The sequence below is a fragment of the Erpetoichthys calabaricus genome, chromosome 11, assembly GCF_900747795.2.
Source record: "Erpetoichthys calabaricus chromosome 11, fErpCal1.3, whole genome shotgun sequence".
NCBI lineage: Eukaryota > Metazoa > Chordata > Cladistia > Polypteriformes > Polypteridae > Erpetoichthys > Erpetoichthys calabaricus.
The window spans coordinates 16,426,377-16,452,498 of NC_041404.2; the positions used below are offsets into that span (position 1 = coordinate 16,426,377).

A 26,122-nucleotide genomic window follows, 5' to 3' on the forward strand; every position below is an offset into this window, starting at 1 on the left:
ATTTAAGATAATGCAAAAATTTTTCAAAAATGATCTGCCTATAAAGACAATTAAGAACAAACAAAATCTGTTCATATTACTATAATCAAAATTCTGAAAGATTAGCAAATAATTAAAAAGCATAAAATCCAAAATGTACTTACAAAGACAATGTTCACAATACAAATCCCATTCTAGACTGACTGCTCTGACTGAAATATATAAACAAAGGGTGGTCCTCCAGCAGATATGTCACAGTGGCCCACCCCCAAGACTGTTAAAACCCCTGTCTAAGAACAAAACAGTGTTTCTAAATAAAGATTTTATTGACAAAAAAGTAATAAAAACAAGAAAAGAAAATCAAAACAGAATCAATTAAAGCAACCAAAAGCAAAGTCTGAGATCCAAAATTAAAACTCCACTACACACAAGTAAGATAAGCACTACCAAAAACAAAATCCACCACTGAAATCGAAAAGGAAGCCTAACACACTTTCACAGTGATCGGTGTCTGTACAGCCATCTTGCCATCTGCTGCCTTTAAAAGAGAACTAAGGGGTTGTTCCTCAGCTGCTATGTGAGGTGGCCCTGCCCCCCTAGGCTCAACATACATAGCACAAAACACATAGTTTATAGACCTGATATACAGTGTACTGTATATTCTAGAATAAAATAACACGAAGCTCAAAGCACATTATAAAATAACAAGAAAAATATTACTATTGCAAAATAATCAAAAAACAATCAACAAATAGTGACAAAACACAAAAGTTTATAATATAAACAAGGACCAGGGGGTATTTTTCGTACGTGGATTAGTCGTTTAGCTGGATGTAATTGTTGACGATTTGGCCTGATCCTGGATCTGTCGGTTTTTCGAAACTCTTGCTGGAAGTGTTATCATAGCAACACATCCTAATCCTCAAACCTGCTTGGAGCAGGTTTGTTCTACGTAAACAAGGATTAGTTTACACAGGTAATCAGTGACGGTGCGTGGAAGTCATCCAATCATGGCTACACCGTTCATGAATGAGCGACCAATTGATATTGGTGCGCAAATTATATGAAGAGAATTTCATATAGAGGGGGTTTTGCGCGATCGGCAAGATCCTTTATTGTTCCTGGAGGAAATTCTTTTCGAAAGATACCACTTTAGCCGAGGGGGAATATTGTACCTCAAAGATTTATTAGCACCTTATATTCGAAGTCAAACTAGGCGAAGTCGGGCTCTCACAACCACACAGACAGTATGCATTGCTTTGAGGTTTTTTACAAGCGGCACTTTTTGATATACTATAGGCGATGCGGAAAATCTAAAAGTGCAGTTTGCCTGGCAATTCATAAAGTCTGTTTGGCTCTGAAATATTTCCTTCGGGTTTTCATAGTGTTTCCTGGACACCTGCGTGTGCAGACAATAAAAGAGGTGTTTCATGCCATTCCAGGTAGGTAATACACAGGCTAAAACACCCACAGCCCCATGAAGCATCTCACAATCAGCCTAACATTCTCATTACCAGGATTTCCAAATGTGATTGGGGCACATGGGAGTGGAGTTTGATCAAACATTATTTGGAAAATGTACCTCTCCTCCTGATGAATAATCAGACACAGTGCATCCATCCATCCATTGTCTCCCGCTTATCCGAGGTCGGGTCGCGGGGGCAGCAGCTTGAGCAGAGATGCCCAGACTTCCCTCTCCCCGGCCACTTCTTCTAGCTCTTCCGGGAGAATCCCAAGGCGTTCCCAGGCCAGTCGAGAGACATAGTCCCTCCAGCGTGTCCTGGGTCTTCCCCGGGGCCTCCTCCCGGTTGGACGTGCCCGGAACACCTCACCAGGGAGGCGTCCAGGAGGCATCCTGATCAGATGCCCGAGCCACCTCATCTGACTCCTCTCGATGCGGAGGAGCAGCGGCTCTACTCTGAGCCCCCTCCCGGATGACTGAGCTTCTCACCCTATCTTTAAGGGAAAGCCCAGACACCCTGTGGAGGAAACTCATTTCAGCCGCTTGCATTCGCGATCTCGTTCTTTCGGTCACTACCCATAGCTCATGACCATAGGTGAGGGGAGGAACATAGATCGACTGGTAAATTGAGAGCTTCGCCTTGCGGCTCAGCTCCTTTTTCACCACGACAGACCGATGCAATGCCCGCATTACTGCGGATGCCGCACCGATCCGCCTGTCGATCTCACGCTCCATTCTTCCCTCACTCGTGAACAAGACCCCGAGATACTTGAACTCCTCCACTTGGGGCAGGATCTCGCTACCAACCCTGAGAGGGCACTCCACCCTTTTCCGGCTGAGGACCATGGTCTCGGATTTGGAGGTGCTGATTCTCATCCCAGCCGCTTCACACTCGGCTGCGAACCGATCCAGAGAGAGCTGAAGATCACGGCCTGATGAAGCAAACAGGACAACATCATCTGCAAAAAGCAGTGACCCAATCCTGAGCCCACCAAACCGGACCCCCCTCAACACCCTGGCTGCGCCTAGAAATTCTGTCCATAAAAGTTATGAACAGAATCGGTGACAAAGGGCAGCCCTGGCGGAGTCCAACTCTCACTGGAAACGGGTTCGACTTACTGCCGGCAATGCGGACCAAGCTCTGGCACCGATCGTACAGGGACTGAACAGCCCTTATCAGGGGGGCCGGTACCCCATACTCTCGGAGTACCCCCACAGGATTCCCCGAGGGACACGGTCGAATGCCTTTTCTAAGTCCACAAAACACATGTAGACTGGTTGGGCAAACTCCCATGCACCCTCCAGGACCCTGCTAAGGGTATAGAGCTGGTCCACTGTTCCGCGACCAGGACGAAAACCACACTGTTCCTCCTGAATCCGAGGCTCGACTATCCGACGGACCCTCCTCTCCAGGACCCCTGAATAGACTTTTCCAGGGAGGCTGAGGAGTGTGATCCCTCTGTAGTTGGAACACACCCTCCGATCCCCCTTCTTAAAGAGGGGGACCACCACCCCCGGTCTGCCAATCCAGAGGCACTGTATCTGATGTCCATGCGATGTTGCAGAGGCGTGTCAGCCAAGACAGTCCTACAACATCCAGAGCCTTGAGGAACTCCGGGCGTATCTCATCCACCCCCGGGGCCCTGCCACCAAGGAGTTTTTTGACCACCTCGGTGACCTCAGTCCCAGAGATGGGGGAGCCCACCTCTGAGTCCCCAGGCTCTGCTTCCTCATTGGAAGGCATGTTAATGGGATTGAGGAGGTCTTCGAAGTATTCCCCCCCACCGACCCACAACGTCCCGAGTCGAGGTCAGCAGCGCACCATCCCCACCATATACAGTGTTGACACTGCACTGCTTCCCCTTCCTGAGACGCCGGATGGTGGACCAGAATCTCCTCGAAGCCGTCCGAAAGTCGTTCTCCATGGCCTCCCCAAACTCCTCCCACGCCCGAGTTTTTGCCTCAGCAACCACCAAAGCCGCATTCCGCTTGGCCTGCCGGTACCTATCAGCTGCCTCCGGGGTCCCACAGGACAAAAGGGTCCTGTAGGACTCCTTCTTCAGCTTGACGGCATCCTTCACCGCCGGTGTCCACCAGCGGGTTCGGGGATTGCCGCCACGACAGGCACCGACCACCTTACGGCCACAGCTCCGGTCAGCTGCCTCAACAATAGAGGCACGGAACATGGCCCATTCGGACTCAATGTCCCCCCACCTCCCTCGGGATGTGGTCGAAGTTCTGCCGGAGGTGGGAGTTGAAGCTACTTCTGACAGGGGGCTCTGCCAGACGTTCCCAGCAGACCCTCACAACACGTTTGGGCCTACCACGCCTGACCGGCATCCTCCCCCCACCATCGAAGCCAACTCACCACCAGGTGGTGATCAGTTGACAGCTCCGCCCCTCTCTTCACCCGAGTGTCCAAGACATGTGGCCGCAAGTCCGACGACACGACCACAAAGTCGATCATCGAACTGAGGCCTAGGGTGTCCTGGTGCCAAGTGCACATATGAACACCCCTATGCTTGAACATGGTGTTCGTTATGGACAATCCGTGACGAGCACAGAAGTCCAATAACAAAACACCGCTCGGGTTCAGATCAGGGGGGCCATTCCTCCCAATCACGCCCTTCCAGGTCTCACTGTCATTGCCCACGTGAGCATTGAAGTCTCCCAGCAGAACGAGGGAGTCCCCAGAAGGTATGCCCTCTAGCACCCCCTCCAGGGACTCCAAAAAGGGTGGATACTCCGAACTGCTGTTCGGTGCATACGCACAAACAACAGTTAGGACCCGTCCCCCCACCCGAAGGCGAAGGGAGGCTATCCTCTCGTCCACCGGGGTAAACCCCAATGTACAGGCTCCAAGTTGGGGGGCAATAAGTATACCCACACCTGCTCGGCGCCTCTCACCGGGGGCAACTCCAGAGTGGTAGAGAGTCCAGCCCCTCTCAAGGAAATTGGTTCCAGAGTCCAAGCTGTGCGTCGAGGTGAGTCCGACTATATCTAGCCGGAACCTCTCAACTTCGCGCACTAGCTCAGGCTCCTTCCCCTTCAGAGAGGTGACATTCCACGTCCCAAGAGCCAGTTTCTGTAGCCGAGGATCGGACCGCCAAGGTCCCCGCCTTCGGCCACCACCCAACTCACACTGCACCCGACCTCCTTGGCCCCTCCCATAGGTGGTGAGCCCATGGGAAGGGGGACCCACGTTGCCTCTTCGGGTTGTGCCCGGCCGAGCCCCATGGGTGCAGGCCCGGCCACCAGGCGCTCGCCATCGAGCCCCACCTCCAGGCCTGGCTCCAGAGTGGGGCCCCGGTGACCCGCGTCCGGGCAAGGGAAAACGCCGTCCAAAATTGTTTTTCTTCATAGGAGATTTGTTTAACCGCTCTTTGTCTCATCCCTCACCTAGGACCAGTTTGCCTTGGGTGGCCCTACCAGGGGCATAAAGCCCGGACAACAGAGCTCCTAGGATCATTGGGACACGCAAACCCCTCCACCACGATAAGGTGACGGTTAAAGGAGGGGTCAGACACAGTGTCTTCATAAAATATTTGACCTTCGTCAATATCTTGTTGGTCAGACACAGGTTCAAGGGATATGACATTCCCTGCAACTGACTCAACAGAAAAGAGGGCTATATGGAACATACCTATGGCACACATGGAGGACAAATATATGCAATGACCATCCTTTACCTGAAATGAAGTGACCACTGCATCCTGCCACAGGTTCTGAGGAGGAGCTTCCCCCTGGTATGCCCTCAGAAACTGGGCAATGGGCATTTTGCTGGAGAGCCAACTCTTCTGCAGGGGTTAGGTCTGGACCACGTGGACCTCCACCTGTTTTTTTTGCTTATCTGCCTTCTTATTAGCTTTAAAATTAATGTTTTTTATATTATAAATGATTATTTATGTCAACAATTCTTTAAATAGTTATATACCAATATTTACCAGTTTGAAGTATATTCTTGTACTTCACTTTAACCTGTTCCCATGTTCTGCTTGTGCTCACGTTTGATCTGGAATTATGACATATTAAATAATAATCTGACACATAGGAAATGAAACGCTGCATTCAGTAAGTACAATGCACACTACTTAGCGTTTAATTTGTCGGCCACTTTTTGCCAGCCGTCTTTTCTGGTCTGGGCTGCTTTTGCAGTGTTACTCCTTGTGCATATTAAATCTTGAAATTCTTCATGTCCTTTGAATAAAAGGTCTTGCGCTGCGTGTGTGAAAAAAAAAAATGCGCCCATTCTTTCGTCATTTTGTTACAGCCTATCAAAGACTTGCTGATCATGTTTTCTAGACTCAATATATATGGGCTTTTCACTCAGCGCGGGCGCGCGCATTCATCTCGTATGATTAGATCCAGCTAAACTAATCTACTACACGGCTGCGTTTGAAAAACCGACCTATCCCGGATGAGTGTCACCGGCATTAACTTATCCAAGATGAGGCACCTGATCTTGGATGATTTAAGCGACGTACGAAAAATACCCCCCTGGAGTAGAGCCCCAGTAAAAACATAAAATACACATATACTAAATAATTAAAAAATATTTAAAATATAAAATACAAGGGGTCTGAAAAGATGATAATATAATATACACAAAACTATTTTTTAAATAATAACAAAAAGATCCCAAAAAAAGAAACTACACCATGGCTAAAACATAACAGGAATAGACTGGCATCCAATCCAAGGATGGTTCCTGCCTTGCAGCTTCTGCAGCAGGAGTAGACTCTAGCTTCCAACCACCATGAATTGTATTAAGCAGGTTTGAAAAGTTATAAAATGTTATGTCATACAAAGATAAAATGAAAAAGCATTGGTCAGGTCTGAACTGCTTTTATGTTTAAAATAAAATTCAATTAGTTTTTCAGTAAAACCTGTACAATAACACTGCATCTTATGAGACACCATATATTAATTTGATACCCTGTAGCCTTTAGAATTTTTTCTTTTTCTCTACTCAGACTGTACTGGTAAGAAATTTACTTTATATAATACATTTTTGGGTAGCGTGATAACTCTTTTAGATCTGGTCCTCATTATAAAAACTGCTACATGTAAGCATACATATTTTCAAGTGTGTTCACCATTCTCCATCATGTGTTCATTTCAGGTGAATATGCACTACAAGTAGTCTATTTCCATCTTGAGAGAAAACTAGGGTATTATCTCATTCAAACATACATTCCATGCTTCATGACCGTAGTTCTGTCCCAGGTTGTGTTCTGGATCAACAAAGAGTCTGTTCCTGCACGAACTGTAGCTGGTATGGAAACTTTTCATATATGTGGCCTTTGTTATTTGTAGTATGTGTTAGTCGTAGTTGTGGCTATGATTTCTGTCTGCATGTGTGTACCTGCGTATGATTGTTCATCAAAGAATAAACACATTTAATGTGTTTATGTGTAAGAGTTATGAGAATGCCAAAGATAAAGACTGATTTTTGGAACAACATAGCAGTCAAACAAAAAAATATCACAATACTTTTTAATGACTTAAAAGCATTGACTGTGTTAAGAAGAATTGCAGATATCTCACAAAAATTTTATGAAAGTAACAGATAACCAGTCCTGGCGTAAAAGATGAGATACCGTACAGATCACTCTTGCCTCTAGTTATGTTTAGAGAAGAAAGCTAAAGATAGAAAAGGAAATGCCATTCAAGCCTTTTTTAAACAGCGCTTTTCAGAAAATGCAGCATCACAGACATTTCCAAGCGGTTATCCTTCAGCGCTGCTTCCGAATCCCCTGCACTCTCAGTTTGAAAGCAGCATCTTACCTCCAAGAGTATAATTCGATCACAAAGGCAAGAAGATGCATTTCTAAATGATATACAATAGATAACCTAGCTAGTCTCAATCAAACAATAAACAACTGCAAATGTAGCATTTCAAAAAAGCATTACAAATCAAGAGAAATCTTTCACATTCAGCTTGTGCTGATCAGGCTTGAAGTGATGATGACAGGTTAAGCTCAATTTCCTGCAACCCTGAACTGAATTAAGCAAGTCTGGTAGTTGAAGGATAGGGTGATCTTTGCTGTGATATGAAAAAAACATTTTAAAGAAATCAATTCAGTCGATAGATAGATACTTCATTAATCCCCAAGGGGAAATTCACATACTCCAGCAGCAGCATAATGATAAAAAAAATATATATTTTAAAGAGTGATAACAATGCAGGTATAACAGAAAGTAACTTTGTATAATGTTAACGTTAGTCTGTCACTGAAGCTGCTCCTCTGTCTGGAGATGACACTGTTTAGTGGATGCAGTGGATTCTCCATGATTGACAGGAGCCTGCTCAGTGCCCGTCGCTCTGCCACAGATGTCAAACTGTCCAGCTCTGTGCCTACAATAGAGCCTGCCTTCCTCACCAGTTTGTCCAGGCGTGAGGTGTCCCTCTTCTTTATGCTGCCTCCCCAGCACACCACCGCATAGAAGAGGGCGCTCGCCACAACTGTCTGATAGAACATCTGCAGCATTTTATTGCAGATGTTGAAGGACGCCAGCCTTCTAAGAAAGTGTAGTCGGCTCTGTCCTTTCTTGCACAGAGCATCAGTATTGGCAGTCCAGTCCAATTTATCATCCAGCTGCACTCCCAGGTATTTATAGGTCTGCACCATCTGCACACAGTCACCTCTGATGATCACGGGGTCCATGAGGGGCCTGGGCCTCCTAAAATCCACCACCAGCTCGTTGGTTTTGCTGGTGTTCAGTTGTGGGTGGTTTGAGTCGCACCATTTAACAAAGTCCTTGATTAGGTTCCTATACTCCTCCTTCTGCCCACTCCTGATACAGCCCGTGATAGCAGTGTTGTCAGCGAACTTTTGCATGTGGCAGGACTCCAAGTTGTATTGGAAGTCCGATGTATATAGGCTGAACAGGACCGGAGAAAGTACAGTCCCCTGCGGCGCTCCTGTGCTGCTGACCACAATGTCAGACCTGCAACAACAACAACATTTATTTATATAGCACATTTTCATACAAAAAGTAGCTCAAAGTGCTTTACATAATGAAGAGAAGAAAAATAAAAGACAAAATAAGAAATTAAAATAAGACAACATTAGTTAACAAAGAAAGGAGTAAGGTCCGATGGCCAGGGTGGACAGAAAAAAAAAAAAAAAAAACTCCAGAAGGCTGGAGAAAAAAATAAAATCTGTAGGGGTTCCAGGCCACGAGACCGCCCAGTCCCCTCTTAGCATTCTACCTAACATAAATGAAATAGTCCTCTTTGTAGTTCGGGTTTTTCACGGAGTCACTTGATGCTGATGGTCATACAGACTTCTGGCTTTTAATCCATCCATCATTGTTGGAATATCATGGTGCTTTGGGTAGATGGTGGTGGCGCACGCAGTTCCCGAGACGCACATACTGAGGTCTGTCTGTAAGATAGTCCACGATCCATGCCACCAGGTATGAATCTACTCCCATCTCTGTCAGCTTGTCCCTGAAGAGCAGAGGTTGGATGGTGTTGAAGGCGCTAGAGGAGCTTAGAAACATAATTCTTAGTGCACTTCTGCCTCTGTCCAAGTGGGAGAGGGATTGGTGTAGCATATAGATGATGGCATCCTCCGCTTCCACCTTCTCCTGGTATGCGAACTGCAGAGGGTCGAGGGCGTGGCGGACCTGTGGCCTCAGGTGGTGAAGCAGCAGCCGCTCCATGTTCTTCATCACATGTGACATCAGGGCAACAGGTCTGAAGTCATTCAGCTCACCAGGACATGACACCTTTGGGACTGGGGTGATGCAAGATGTTTTCCAAAGCCTCGGGACTCTCCCCTGTTCCAGGCTCAGGTTGAAGATGCGCTGTAGAGGACTCCCCAGCTCCAACACACAGGCCTTCAGCAGTCTTGGCGATACTCCATCTGGACCCACTGCTTTGCTGGCACAAAGTCTCCTCAGCTCTCTGCTTACCTGGGCTGCCGTAATTGTGGGTGGGGGGAAACTCTCTCCTATGCTGGTATCAGCAGAAGGATGGGTGGAGGGTGAAGTACTCTGAGGTGAGAGTGGGTTAGGGTGGTCAATCCTGTTAAAGAAGTTGTTCATCAGGTTTGCTCTCTCCACGTCTCTCTCGATGGTGGCATCCCACTTCGAGCTGCAGCCAGTGATAATCATATGTTTCACATATATAAAATCACCTAGAACAGTATTCTGAAGTAGCAGTTCATATGGAAAAAACCACAAGTAAAGCTTTTCAATGGATATTTATATGATTATGACAACGATCTCAAGGCCAAAAATCAGTCTTCATGTGGTTATTATTAAAAGAATGGACAGCATAGGGGTTATGGTGGAGTGGTTGTGGTTTGACATCTCTTTTTTGTTTGAAGGCATTACTACTGTTCTGACTATGACCACCCTGAGCATCAGCGCCCGGCACTCTTTGCCAAAAGTATCCTACGCCACTGCCATGGACTGGTTTATAGCAGTCTGCTTTGCCTTCGTCTTCTCAGCACTTATTGAGTTTGCAGCAGTTAACTACTTTACCAATCTTCAGGCACAGAAGGCGGCGAGAAAAGCAGCCCAGGCAGCAGAGTTGGAGGCAGCAGCCGCAGCATCTGAGGAGGAGACTGTCTCGGTAATTTGCTTTTTTCTTTTATAATGGTACTGTATGTAAGTAGAAAACAGATTACCGAAAATGGTTTTAGTCTAGTAGAGATATCTCTGATGTGCCTGTAGTAGCGCACTAGATTGCATAATCAGATTACAGACATTCACTGGCGTGAAGTGCCTTCACTGCATCTGCTGATGTTCAGCTATTTCCAGAGTGGTCACTTGGTGGCCTCACTTCAAGTGAGGAAAACATTATGGGGAATATATATATATATATATATATATATATATATATATATATATATATATATATATATATATATATATATATATATATATATATATACCTGTGAGAGGCTTTGTTTGTATTTGGGCGAACAGTCAAAAAAAACTAACAGTGTTAGTAAATAAAAGAACCTGTTTAAAACATAAAATCTGTATGATTTTAGTTAAAGTATTTACTGCATGTCTTCATTTGGAATATTTATTAAGCAAATGACTATTTCAAACATAGGAAACTGAAGAACTAAAGTAAAAGAACAGGAGTTTCATGCGCATGCTGCTGATTTTCCATCATGTTTTCTTGTAGTTTTTCTCATTTCAGCATGGAAATTCACCATTCTAAATTGTTACAAACTCTGTCTTTACGAAGTAAAGGTTTCTTTCTTAACCTGTTTTACTTAAGTTGCTTGTAAATCAGGAACAAATAATAACCAGAAAAATAATTCTAATAGTTTTTGGACCTAACATTATCAGTAATGCATTGGCGGGTTGACCACAATCTGTAAGTGTGCCTGGAGTTAAATAGAATAACAAATATGATGAGTGTATGACGATATGATTAGTGTAAAAAAAAATTCTGCTTGTACAGTTTCAAGCCTGAAGCAATTTGTCAATTCATTTTCATAATTTCTTTATCTTCTTAGAGTTTAGGAGAAAGTATGTGGTGAAATCTTACAGTTAAATTTACATTTTTGTCCTGTGATCAATTTCCTTTCAATGTTAAAATTTGAATTAAAAGTTATGTTTTTGTAGATAGGTATTTCTTTTAGCTCAGCACAGTCCTTGTGAGGACTCTGGCCATTTCATTTTCTTGGTTTATTAGATTAAAAATATTTATACGACAAGGCATGCTCAATGCTCCCCCATGTTTAATTAGGAGTAAGTAAGAGCTTTATAGAAGAACATTGCAGACCTGTTCGGCGAAGGCCCTGTCACATTAGACGATTTTCCCAGTGATTTTTGGTCACACACCTTATTTATGTACACTTATAAGTCATATACAGTAGTTTGATATCCCCCATGACTCAGTTAGACTAGATGGTGACTCACCCTAAGAAACTAAACAGATTTGCATATAATGCAGCTAAGAGGAAAGGGTATGCAGGTGTTTTGGACCTTGCAAACAGAGGAGAGATGTATTATGCTTTACTCATCAGTACAGAATGGAAAAATAAAAATAAAAAGGGCCAAGGTTACAGCTTGACTTGGTATATCTGGACAGCATTTGTGCAGCACTGGCTTTGTCAGGCAGCATGGCGTTGGCTGTCAGAATTAGGAGTGTGCTCACAAAAATGTGAGACTACTGGAAAGTGGTCACAGGATTGTGTACTTTGTCATCCCCTGTGATTCCTGGTCATGTAATTTGGCATTCTGAGGTGATAAAATTAGCAACTGTTGTCGTTGAGATTGACATTCCACTTGAAGTCACGTAATGTGATGCTGGCTTTCTTCTGTCTTTAATTTCATGTTAGTTATATCTTGGTTCCACCTCTGTTCCCTGCATGTAATATATGGTGTCAGTTAATTTAATAGATGAACACGTGAACAAGTAGCAGTAGTTGTCTGACTATAAACCAGTTCATAAGTTATGTAAAATTAATAAGCTTTGTTTTTACTGCCTTATTTTTAAATTAGCAAAAAAACAAGAGTTGGAAATTACATATTGCAAACAAATTAAAACATCTGAGATGCTTCCATCCATTTTGATCTAATATTTCATTATTAACCACAAAAGTTGTTTAAACGGTACTTGGATTTCACAGTAATAGTTTTTTTTATTTTTTGACTGTAATGGCACATTACAACCATAATTGCCCTTTCAAATGGTTCCAGTGTCACTGTGTTTTAGTGGTCAGTGTAGTGCTTCACATCTCCAAGAGATCGTGTCGAGTTTTCATTCTGATCACACGTGTTTTGCTCAGATTAGTTTGATTAGCTGCTTTGATTTGGGCTGATATAGGTGACTATTAGTCAATGAACTGGTGTTCTCTCCCAGGAGCCATGCACCCATTGCTGCTGAAATGGACAATGAGTCTGACCCCAGATTTGTCAGTAAATTCCTAAAAAGATTACATTTTTATTTTCACAATAATTAAGAAGGTATAAACTTCCCAGGAGCTTCTCATGAAAGAGATATATAAAAAATAAAATGTTACATAGCACAAAAAAGGCAACATAATTTGTGTATTTAGTGTATATATTTAGGAACTGGTTTCTCACAGATGTACTTGTTAGAATATTGTGAAGTTGCTTGCTGCCCTTTGGGTACTGTCCTATATAGATGAGTAATCTTAGCCTATTATAATCTCCCAGAAATAGCACTAAACTGCACTGAAGCCTGGGAAGGGAGGATACTTTACAGTTAATACAGTGAAAAATTTGTAATAATGGCTTGTCTCAGGGAGTAGGTGGCGCTCTTCTTTTGGACATTTAGATGACTTCAATTAAATGAGAAAAGTTTTTAGAATCCAGATTTTCATTTCTAAACAAAAGACAGACTGCTGTTTTCTGAAAGTGTGTTGCTATATTAATATTAGGCTGTGGTGTCTTTTCAGTTTTTACCCACAACTTTCCCATTTTCTCTATTTATTATTCTACTTGATCAAACAGGACAAAGATCCACATCCTAGTCATGTGCTTCCCGGCTACCATATCCCCACAGGTTCTATTAAAGGAGTGGGTTGAGCTGCATATCAGTAATGAGAGCCATAGAGACAGGCAGTTTGTTTCGTTTGGCAGTGCGCTGCTAAATCAAATATGTTTAAATGACCATAATTAGCCTGTAAATTTCCACATGTTAATGGCATGTTGGCAGTCACGCTTAATTAAGAGTAAGTGATCTAAAATGGCAGAACTGCCCAAAACCATATTGAACAGTAAAACGGATTGCTGGAGACAGAAGAAACTTGTAAAAACCTAAGAAAGTGATGGTGGGTAGCAGTCTGACTATAAATAATTATCAAAGATCTAATGAGTCAGATCAAGGTGTCATCCAGAAATTAACTGTCTATTTTAGGGCCAAGTAAATAACTCCAGAGAGGCCATGGGTTGTTTTAAATTGCATTTGTGCTATTTATGCTGTCATGAGGAGGGCACCCAGTTACACTCAAACTTAACATTCTTATACACGATAGGTCATTCACAAACACATTCAGTTCAGTTTAGGGTCATAACGTGCCAGAGCAGCATCAAGTAAAAAGCAGAAACCAAGCCTAACTAGCATACCAGACTAATGCAGAGCCCACTCATGCAGAGATACCCACACTCACACCAATACAAGGCCAATATAACCTAACATGCTCTCCTTTGAAGATGAGGGCCTGACTCTGACTACCTAGAGAGAAAATTACAAAGAATACCTTCATTTGATGTGGAATTCATACTAAGGATGCTAACAACTGTGCCCCCATGCCACATTCATGTAAGTATCTGAAAATGTTTGTACTTTGTGATGAATGAACACCTCCAAGTTTCAAGAAAATCATTTGGACTTAATCTAGGTGTTAGACTATTTCTACTTTAGTGCCAGCAGATTTAAACGCATATTTCTTAGCCAGCAGTAAGAGGAAAGAGAGAGAGAGAAAGAAAACTTCACAGAAGACAGTGTATTTCATCTAAAAGCAAAACAATAAATAAAAAGGAAACAAATGTTGTTAATTGTACAATGTTGTGCCTGCTGCTTCGGATAGACTCCACACATTCTGTGATGGGTTCTTAGAATGAACATCCACTTCTTTTGACAGTCCTCTTTATACAGTATTTGTTGAACCAGGAAGACACAGGACCAGAAGTGATTTCAGTCCTCTTCTTCTGTTTTCTCCTCCACTGTAGTGATCGAATTGTATGGAGATTGTCCAATCCTCTCCTCAGGCCCTGCAAAACAATCACCAAGCCCCCATGTCTGACATTGATGCCCCCCCACCACAAAGGCATGCTTATGCTCTTGAGACTGAGGCTGTTTACAAGGTTGTGCATCAGGGAGAGGGCATCAACATTTGAATCCTGTGTGGTAGATTATCTTGAACTAGTTGTAGTTTGAGAAACCAACATACAACCTAAGGGTTAGTATCCTTGTGGGATATCTTCCATTTTAGGAGGGCATGAGTCATTACCAATGTAAATTCCAATCCTAGTAGATAAAATATAAACTATATATACACTGTGATCAACAGAGGGTGCCACAAAATGCCAGAGACAAATGCACCAACACAGTCCTGTGTTTAAAACACAACCTTTTGTTCAACAGAATACCTCAGCACAATTGAATTCTCTCTCTCGTCTTTCTCTTCTCTACTACTCCTCCAAGACCAGTGTTTCCTGTCTCCCCTTCTGGCTCCAACTCACCTGGATAAGGCAGTATGGTTCCTTTTATTGAAGACCTGGGAGTACTTCTAGTACCAGGGCATTGCCAGTCGGAAGTACTTTCAGGTCATAAGGAAGTTCCATAAAGTAGGGAGTGTAACTCCCTGCGGCACTCCCGTCAGCAGCCATGGATGCCGACTGGGGTACCCCATTGTACTACAGTTCCCAGAATACCCTATGGGTGTTCAAATGGGTACTAAAGGTCAGGGATGCGTCCATCTAGCGGGTCGGGGGAGCATACAGCCTTGATACGGAGCCTCCCCTGATCTCTCTACTATACTGGCCTTCCAACCTTTTAAGGGAATGGGGCCATTCACAGCAGGAATGCCAGCTCATGCATGCTGTCTGTCTATAGCAGCACATTTGTTTGTGTGTATATATATGTATTGTCACACACATGCGCTTAGGAGGCAGTCAACAGGCCCAGAGGTGAGTGAATGGTTACCAGATGGGGGGTTGTATGATGGGATTAATGCCTCTCTTTCTGACCTTACAGAAATAAAGAAGACAAATAATGAATTACCAGAGATACTTAACATTACAGACAACGATCCATCGTTTACTTCACCATCCATAACACTTCCGGCTCCTGTTTACAACGTCTCCTCCGATTCTGCCAGTGATGACGTCACTTCCGGATATCACTGATGACGTCACTTCTGGTCCCGCATTAATGACGCCACTCCCGGCTAGCACTGATGACGTCACTTTCCAGTCCCGCATTGATGACGTCACTTCCGGTCCCGCATTGATGACGCCACTTCCGGTTCTCACGGATGATGTCACTTCCTGCTTTCATCATTTCCTATAGCCATTTTGATTGAATTTGTGTATATAAAAGCCGACAGAAGCAAGAACTGTTGGCGAATGTCTGATAAAAGCTTATTTATCATCTTGACCGTGCAAATCATTACAAGGGGCCAATCCCCAAACCTTTATATTTGTTTTTGTGGATTATTTTCATCACAATATATATTTATATATATATATATATATATATATATATATATATATATATATATATATATACAGGTAAAATTCTGTTACAATGAACTTACAGGGACCTAAAAAATATTTTGTTGTAATGAAAATTTAGTTGTAATGAGATTCTGTATTTGTTACTATAGTGCTTTCTTTAACTTGTATCCAGGCGTTTTGAATCATTTCAATAGCTTCTTTCGCGTTAATTTTAATCTCCTCCTGCCTACAAGTTATGCTGATGAGAATTTTTCTCAGCATTTCCTTGCGATAATACACTTTCAGGGTGTGAATGATGCCCAAAACCAATGGCTGAAGTGCTGCCGTGCAATTGGGTGAGAGGAATTCAAGTGGAACATTATGTAAATGTGGAAGCATGTTGTGGGCTGCATAGTTATCAATCAGGAGCTGAATCATTATTTCTTCTTCATATCGTGAGGTTTCTGAACTCTTTCGAGACTCTTACCCCACCCCACCCCGCCCCTCCCCCCCCAACTGGAAAGACACGCTGAAGTGTGTCCTGAAGCGCAATTGCAGAGTCTGTGTAAAATTGTGTGTCCGTTGCTGGGGCATGGCAATAGGAGACTCACAGCACTGCAATGAATCGCCACAGAACCAAATCATAAAAGATCAGGGTCGCGCTATAAGTCCCTGTCTTGCACCCCAAAACACGAGGCTTAGTCTCAGTACTTTAGCAAAACCAGCTTTATTCAGCTTGAAACAGGAGTGGCACAGTTATTTAATGTAGCGTGATCTGCCACTCTTCTATACACAGACACAGCAGTCAAGCAGAGCCGTGGCCAGGTCAGTGATCGAGTAATCCTGTTACAGTATCTGCATTTACAATTTACGTGCTCCTAACCTTGCATCGCCCCTCGAAATCTTTTCTGTTGTGAGCTGGGGGGCTGATCGCACCCCTACAGGTTCAAAAAAAGACGCTGAAAGACTACCTTCACATCGCTCCCTTGCTGCTGGGCTTACTTGCGGCTGATCTATCGCATGATCCGCGCGGTACATCACAGACTTAAACAGTCCAAACACACTTGTCAGTTGCGGATTGTTTGTTTGCCTTTCTCTATCTCTATCCTTCCCTGCTCCTGACGCGTACTCCTTTGAAGATGAAGGTATATTTGCATACTTTTAATTGTGAGACGGATTTGTCATCACCGTCTTGTCAAGGACCACGTTTAAACTTTTGAAAAAGAGACATGTTTGTTTGCAGTGTTTGAATAAAGTTCCTGTCTCTACAATCTTCTGTGTTTCTGTGCAAATCTGTGACCCAAGCATAACACTGTTTACTTTGGCGGAGAGACGCAGCATATCTGCTATTGCCCAGTACAGACACGGAGATTGCACTTCGGGACGCTCTTCGGCTTGCTGTCCAGTTGTGGGGGGTCCCAAGAGATTTTACAAACCTCACATTTACCTTGAATGAGTTCCACATTAATAGTAATGTTTCTTGAACGAGAATCACTGAACCACATAAAAACGGCTTTTTCGACGTCTTCAAATGCAGCAGTTCACATACGTTTGCAACCTGAGTTTTTTCTACTTTTTTTGCTCTGTCTTTCAAGAAAGTTGACAGCGTCGATAGTGATAGCGAAATTCCGAATTCACTGGCAAAGTCTTCTTTCTTTTTGCCGCATTCGAGAGCTGCAAAAAGTTAGGTTTTTTTCTAATATGAACTGTTATCGTTTTTTCGTGTCTACCGTTTCTATAGGAGCGTGACAATGAGTTAAATTTCAATGGCTGTTTTTCAAATGTTGATGAGCAATAACTAAAAGGTATCACTGAAAACCGCAGGAAACAAAAAAGGCAAAAAAAAAAAAAAAAACAGTAAGAGGAAAGTCCGAAGAAAGAAAAAAAAATTACAGTGTTTCTGTTTGGGGATCATTATGCACAACTGAGCTGCGGCCACAGAACTAACTGCTCTGTGGATGATTCATTCAAGCATTTCAAGGTCTTTTGTGCTCTTCATTATAATGAAAGTATCTGCTGAATGTACTTCGTAGTAACAAGATTTCTATAGACTCGTGTCATATGGGGAAGCTGTCGGGACCATAAAAATACCTTGTTGTAATGAAAATTTTGTTGTAAAGATATTCATTGTAATGGAATTTTACCTGTCTATATATACATACAGTGGTACCTCTGGTCACAACCGTAATTCGTTCCAAAACTGTGGACACAACCCGATTTGGTCGCGACCCAAACATAATTTCCCCATAATTTCCAGACTGTACAAACTTTATGTAAATATATATTTTTTAAGCAAGAAAATGGTTAATTATACCATAGAGTGTACAGTGTACTAGTAAACTAAACTATAAAAACACTGAATAACACTGAGAAAACCTTGAACAACAGAGAAAACTAACATTGTAAGAGTTCGCGCTAGACCCTTATGAACCGCTCGCTGTAAACACTTTTTTTTATAGTTTTAAGCACAGGCAAAAAAATTAAATGCCACTTCTCTTGCGAAACTTTTCAAACCATCCTCATATGCTTTCTTGCATATGATCGCCTCGCTTGCGCTATCCCCTGCAAGTTGCTTCTTATTCAACCACACTAGCAACAGTTTTTCCACCTCTTCCAGCACTTGAAGCCTCTGCTTGGTTAACATTGTAACTCCTTTTGCAACATCAGCTGCTTTGTTAGGCCCTGTATATGCAAACAAAAGAAAATGGGAAACGGAGAATGGTAAAATGGGAAATCATTGGCGTGTACAAACGCACGTAGGGAAACTGGGCGCAAGTGTTTTTGTTTGCCAACAAAGCATGTGGTCGTGAACAGATGCAAAATTTTGGCAAACTTTTTGATCATAACCCGATTTGTACGTGTTCGGAAACGTTCGTGACCAGAGGTTCTACTGAATATATATATATACACACACACACACTGTATGTGTGCAAAGGAGGACCTAAAAAATTCTGGGAATCAGTCAATAGCACCAGAGTAGAGTGTAGTTATCGAATATGCCACTACAGTAGATATCTTATGCCTACAGTGGTTAATCAGTATTCCGAGTGGCATCATGCTGAGTTGATCGATTGTGTATTTCTGCCATTTATTCTACAATCGTGCAGCTGAGTTGGGCGATATTCTTCTCCAAACCACCATGGCCAGTTTTAAAAACAGGCAATGATGATCATGTTTTTCAACACAGACAGACTTATTCATAAAGAGTTTGTGCCCTGTGGACAGACTGTTAATCAGTGACATTATATTGAACTGCTGAGGCGTCTATAGGAAAGCATCAGGAAAAAAATGTCTGAAGAAGTGGAGCACCCAAAACTACATTTTACAACATGACAATGCGCCTTCAACACCACATAGTTAGTCAAAGAGTGTTGTACCAAAATAATTGCAGGTGTTGCTTCACACTTCTCGTACTCTTCCAATATCGCCTACCGTGGAAGAAGTCCATGAAAAAAACACATTAGACAAGGTAATAAATAAATAAGTACAAAAATGTTAACAGGAATGAGAGAAGTGCTCAGATGTGTCTATTGCATCTGAAGGTATTTATGGTGTCCTGAACCCCATATTCTAATTAAAGAACCAGGCAACTTCCAGGTAACTTATCCATTGTAATGGGTAGAAAGAAGCCATATATAACATAAAGGGTGCCCCAACTGCTACATACTGCATCTGCCTGGTGACACCTTCTCCATTAGCTAGTGTCTTCCATTTTTCTTACACTAATGCCTTTGTTCAGGAGTAACTAACATCAGGCCTTCTTTCTCATTTAAAAGTTATCGGGCCCTGTGGATGCTGACCGATAGGGCACATAACACACAGAGAAGGAGACATTTCTATCATTGTTATTTCTACAGTTCATTAGCTAGCAGTTACTACAAAAAGAGAAAATAATTAAAATGTAATTCTAAGCAACTCTGCTTGATCATTGGCACAGTGTTGCATTTTGTAACAAAGCCTGCTCTCTTCACTCTGACCAGACTTTATGATGGGAGTTAGTTTGATTAATCCTGTTTGCAGGTCAACATTTTCTTATTTTAATCTTAACATTTATTTTATTGTAGAAATTCAAATTTGAAAAATAAGGTAGATGTTTCTATTGCATTAGTCTAGGCTTGAAAAGACCTACTGACTGGCACAGTGTCCTTCCCGTTTGGCAGCTCCTGTGCAGCTGGTTATTTCTGGGTCAGAAAATTGCATGTGAAAGTAATAACTTGAAGGCATAAATATCTTTTAGCTATACAGGTCACATCTTTGGGTTTGTCAGCTTCTGCTAAGCAAAACTAATTTCATTGACATGTGAGTTTCTTTTATAAAATGGTTTACACAATTATGCTTGTGAAAATAGAAAGCTGAGACTCCAGGCAGTAAATTGGTATGCAATTGGAATATAATGAATGAATGTCCGACTGAGCAGCTTTATCTCACCTTAGGGTTCCCCCATTATGTAAGATGTCAGATATTTCACATGATATTCTTCTTTCCACTTTTTAGCAGCAATCTGATTCCAACTGCAACCTGAAGAAGAGGGGAAACTCCATTGTTTCTCGTGGCGATGTATCCCTGGCAGAAAGTATTCAAACCATTTCACCTCCAATACCGCAGTTTCTCCAGCAGGGCTCTGCAATTCCTTCAAACCCCAATGCACTTCTCACCGGGACCAGCACAATAGACAAATATGCCAGAATTCTGTTCCCATTGTCATTTGGAGCATTCAACCTGGTTTACTGGATAGTTTATCTGTCAAAAGATACCATGGAGGCATCTGGAAAAGCTTGAAGGTAAATTCCTTTTTGTATCCTTGCTGTTTTGTGCTTACCATAAAAATGTAACACAACATCATTTTCTCAAACCAGCTTCATCCAAGTTAATGGCCCTGTGTAGCTGGAGTCTATTCTAGCAGTACTGAACGCAAGGTGGAAGGTCACACCCAATTACATTCACTTGGTGCCAATTTAGCATTACAAGTTGACATAACATGTATGTCTTTGGATGTGGGTGGTAAAATAGAATTACTGGATGAAAAGCCACAAAGTCACAAGAATAATGTGCAGAATTTAGAAGGGCATAGGCTGGATACAGGATTTCAGTCAGGATACTGGACCTCTGCTGAATTAATGCTAACCAATGCACTACTGTGTGCACCACTAAAACTACATGAATAAATAAATAAATAAATAAACATAGTATATGCACCTACTGAGCAAATTCTTAGGAATACTTGTACACCTGCTTGTCTATGCAATTATCTAATCAGCCAATCATGTGGCAGCAGTGTAATGCATAAAATCATACAGATACAGGTCAAGTGTTTCAATTAACATTCACATCAAACACCAGATTGGGGGAAAAATGTGATCTCAGTGATTTTGACTGTGGTATGATTATTGATGCCAGACGGACTGGCTTGAGTGTTTCCGTAATTGCTGCTCTCCTGAGATTTTCACACACAACAATCTCTAGAGGTTACTCATAATGGTGTACAAAAGCTAAAAACATTCAGTGTGCAGCAGTTCCTTGGATGAAAATACCATGTTGATGACAGAGGTCAGAGGAGAATTGTAGTCTGGTTCAAGCTAACAGAAAGGCTACAGTAACTCAAATAACAACTGTGGTGAGCAGAAAAGCATCACTGAATGCACAACAATAACAACAGAAGATAATTTTGTGTTTCACTTCTGTCAGTCAAGAACAGATATCTGAGGTTGCACTGGGCACAGGCTCATAAAAACTGGACAGCTGAAGACTGGATAAATGTATCCTGGTCTGATGAATCTTAATTTCTGTACAGGCACAGAGATGGTGCCAAGAGCATGAATCCAACTTACCTTGTGTCAATAGTCCAAGTTGGTGGTGGCGTAATGGTGTGGGGAATATTTTCTTAACACATTTTGGGTCTGTTAATATCAATTAATCATCTGTTGAATGTCACAGCCTATTTGAGCATTATTGCCCAGGTGCATCCCTTCATCTGCTGATGGCTACTTTAAGCATGATAATATGCACCATGTCACAAAGCAAAAGTCATCTCAAAGTGGTTTCATGAACATTTCAATGAGTTCCTTATTCTTCAGTAACCTTTCAAGACATTTTAGCTGAATCCAGTAGAACACCTTTTGGGTGTGGTAGAATGGGAGATTCACAGCATGAATGTACAGCTGACAGATGTGCAGAAATAGTGAGGTGTGATCATGTGAGCATGGACCAGAACCTCAAAGGAAGGTTTCCAATATCTTGTGGAATGCATAGAATAAAGAAGAAAAGTCTGTTTTGAGGAATTAAGGAGGCCTTATCCTGAATTAAAATAGTATTCCTAAGAATGTTCTCAGTAAGTATATATAATAATAACTATTGAAAGTGAGAGAAGAGCATAATAATAGCAAAAGCACTATTTCTGTTAATTAACTTGTGACTGTAATTCAACCTGGTGTGACTGAATTTCACTGTGTACATACGTTTGTCCAGAGATCAGCTTGCTTGCTATTTAGAATTGGTTTCAACCTGGCTTCCAGTGCTCCCAGGATAGGCGCTTGTAAATCATGACCCCAAAGTAGATTTGTGGCTTGGAAAATGGATGGGTGGATACACCGTGTGTTAAACATATTATATTTGGTGTCTAAAACCCAAATTGAGGGACCCTGTACTTCCAACATAATAGCGTTCAAACTCATAGAACAATTAATATTCTGGATAACTAATAAGTTAATAATAAGTTATGGGAAAGGCATAATGTATTATTAAAGTTCAAAGGATTTCTAACATTTATATACAAATATAATTTGTATTGTCGATTTTTGTCTTAGAACAAAGCTTAAGTTAAAGAAATGCTCCTTCCCAAATATATTTTTGTTTCATTAAGCAGAGATTTTGAAATCTAACTCCATCATTCAAAAGGAAAAGAATTTACCAATAAATAAATACTTCGCTAAATTGTTTGCTCCATTGTGGCTAAGAGATTTGAAAGAGACATTAATTGGTTTACTCCAGAGATCTGTAAGATGTGTTCGCTGTGCAAAACAAAAGTTTGATAGATTTAATTTTGACACTTTAAATTAGTAATTATAATTAGTTATAATTATTAGTTTAATGGCAAAATGAAAGTTTTTGACTACTACAATTAACTCAGCCCAGCAAAGCTCGTCACTTCCTATTGGCCAGTGTATCCATACTGTTGAAGGGTCAAATATCTAAAGGTTCTCATGGTGCTTTTCCCAACTACAGCACTCAATGTCTTATTTCATGTATTAGCTGTTCTTTATATGGGGAAATATTTTCTAGTATTTGTCCCCCATTTTATTATAAAACTAGGGGGTTCCCCACTGCTCGCTTTGCTCGCCAACACCCCCGGCCTGCGCTACACGCCAGCCACTTAGCTCTCTGCCGCTCGCGTTGTGAAGAGGGGGGGCTGAACGCACCCCAATGAGATGTGGTTACTCCTCCAAAACCCCCTCTTAAATGGTGATACAATGGGAAACAAATAGGTTTTTTTTACCTCCTCTTTGCTCGATTAGCTGCTGGGCTTGCTGCTGTGTTGTGCCGTGCCGTGCCATGTGATCTTCATCTCACGCAGCACTTCGAACATTTAAAAGCCTGTACAGCAGCTGTCCTACTCTTTATCTTTTATTTCTGGACCCAGGTGTGGTTAAATCTCATGGCACAAAGTCTCGTCTCGCAGGACGCGAGTTCTTGATTTTTTTAGTTTATAATTTAAAAACAGAATAAGAATCTGAAAATCTAACAACATCACATTAAAGTCTGATAAATTCTGAAAAGAATGATACCAAAAATATATATGTAGGTTTTAAAATAAGCCCGATTTAAAGTGTGATAAAAAAGTCACATTAAATCATTGCACTTTTAGGCTTAGGATTTTATATATATAGAGCAGATAACAAGGGGCATCAGACTTTTTTTATTCCCGTCACAATTTCATGTTTTTCTGTCATGTACTATGTGACTGCCCACAAATATGCCTTTCATCAGACCAATCCCAAATCTCATTTGTAGTTGCCTGACAACAATACTTACTTGTCTCACTGTGAGACTATCATGTCTTTATTTGTAGTGTTTTTGACCATATCTCCTGATCCTTTTGTTTTAAGGTAGAATTCAGGATGGAAAAGAGAAAACATCAGAAGAAGAGATAAAATCATGAAAAGTAAAAGGTTGTACCCTGAAAAATCTCAAAAGTACAAGTCAAGCTTACCACCAAATATTCATAATATTTTAATCTCATTTTACATGTGTATAGTGACAATAAAAGGCATTCTATTCTATTCTATAATACAAAGGTTCATTTCGATTCACAATCTTGGATGAGGTAGAGACATTTGTGGTGATTTTTAAACCAATTGCAATTAATGATGTCACATGCCACATTCTTCCAAGAATCTCAGAAGCAACAAATAAATAGCATCAATGTAACTAACCGATTATGGTGCTGAAACTTGTACAAAAATAATTTTAACCATAATTAATACATCCAAAAAACTCTGATGAATTTGGAATCATCATGTATCCAAACCCACGAAAAGGGTGCAAAAGCACAGCAAAACTAATGAAAAGCCTTTTAAAAAAATTAAAAACAGAATAACTTCATATCCATTCGCTCACAATGTTGCAAGCTGCTGTAGCCTTTACGAGCTCATCCAAGACCTCAGTACTGAAAAGGGAGTCAGCTATGAGTGCAGAAATTAAAACTTACTGTGTATTGGGCTGGACTGGTCACATGTGACAGTTTTAGACAATTTATTTCGACTCAAGTGGTCTTTCTTTGCTCAGCGCTCATAACCTGCATTTATTAAATACATTTTAAAAGCTATTACAGATACCAAAACTGCACACAGTATTGCCGCGTGTTTTCACAAGAACATTATGCAGCAAAAGAATAACATGTCTTAGCTTGTACTTCAGAAAATGATCTTTAGTACACAGCATTTTATTGTACCTTTTAATTACTTCTGTACGTTTTTATATAACTTTATGGATATTTTGCTAAATAGATCCCATTTCCTTTTAAGATAGTGCCATCTGTAATATAAACAGCTTTTTAAATACAGTATATTTTTTATACCAATCATAACATAAAATAATGTTGCTTGTTTAGGGTTGTAACAGTCGCACTGGGCAAACATCAGCAACCAACTCTGGGTGGGGAACCATTCCGTCTCTAGGGTCCACTCATTTGCACACACCTAACCTCATGTGCTTATCTTTGCATTGTGGGGTACCCTGAGTAAAATCCTAATCACGCAAATGAAGAATGTTTGAATGGCCCACAGACTGCAAAAGGGTATCAGAGCTGAGCTCAGGATGCAACCACAAATTAGCAGCAATAACCACTCTGTCTTCCTTAATCTGTTATCATTAAAAATAACATTCTAGATGCACCAACACCCTCAACTCAATCACTCAGGGTTCCCATACTCAGAGCATTGGTCCTCTAGCCAGAGCTCTCTGCTTATAATATTTAAGCAAATTTTGCACCCATCTACATACACACAGGCCCCTCAATCATTTCATTTACATTTTAGTGAATTATTCTTTGTGAAGTGCTCTTTTAACATTTATAAAGTAAAATTAAATAATGTAATGTGTTATGAAGTAGAGTTTTCAAGTATGAAAGCCCCAAAAACCCCAAAAATACCCACTTGAGGGGGACATATCAACAAACCCCGGCTATTAACAAAGAGAGCAATGAAGCTTTGTAAATAAAATGATTTCTTTTTTTATGAAAAACTCAAACAAAAATACGCTCTGAGGAGCACAAAGACACAGAAGGCAATGCCTTTGAAGTAGGCAAACCAGAGGCAAACAATGTCCAATTGTTTACTCCTAAAGGAAATTTGTCAGGAAAATAACATTTTTGTTGAGATATCTCAAATACAGAATGCCATACAATGATTTAAAATTTCAAAAACTCCCATTAAAAAATATTAGTAAAATGTCAAACTTGTCTCTCTTAAATTATCTGTGTGACTTCAATTACAGATTAGTTTACTGTTTCAAATTTTATTTAAGAGAGATGGCTTCAACTTGTATATTTTGTACAGTATATTTTTTAACTTTTACTCATTCAGCAGCCACTCTTGACAGGAAAACAGAAATATCTGTACAGTCATGCATGCTATAACGACTTCTACTTGATATGCCACTTGTAAATGCGGCTCCTTCAACTGCACCGCAGCTTGCATGAACCTTAGTCACAGCAGCTCACTTCTTCTGCCTCTTGAAGTCATACCAGGTACCTTGCATGATAATTGAGACTGTAAAAGAAAAAAAAAATGCAAGCAAATTAACTTATATGTACATGAATGAAAGAAGAAACAAGCTCCCTAGCTATTATGCATACAATAAATAAGCCTGCATTTATGATTTCTCATGGCTGCATTATCTGTACATTATAATGATTAAATATTTCTCTAGCCCTATAACTTATTGGTAAAGTGCCACAATCACCTGCTATCCATCACAGCTGGACAGAGCCAACAATTTTAATCTTAAGAACTTGAGTACTTC

General features: G+C 41.3%; 1 protein-coding gene across 7 annotated transcripts in view; it reads left to right on the forward strand.

Annotated features, from left to right (window-relative positions):
* Positions 1–26,122, forward strand: part of LOC114660125 (gamma-aminobutyric acid receptor subunit alpha-6-like) — a 58,414-nt gene that overhangs the window by 15,237 nt on the left and 17,055 nt on the right. For 3 of the 7 annotated variants that reach the window (XM_051934336.1, XM_051934335.1, XM_028812620.2), the window contains 3 exons: positions 6,564–6,716; positions 9,781–10,028; positions 20,099–20,385. In XM_051934336.1, the coding sequence (XP_051790296.1) occupies positions 6,564–6,716; positions 9,781–10,028; positions 20,099–20,383 (686 nt within the window). In that variant the 3' untranslated portion in view covers positions 20,384–20,385. The remainder of the gene's footprint in view (positions 1–6,563; positions 6,717–9,780; positions 10,029–20,098; positions 20,386–26,122) is intronic. The other 4 variants (XM_051934338.1, XM_051934340.1, XM_051934337.1 and 1 more) reach the window with 3 other exon arrangements.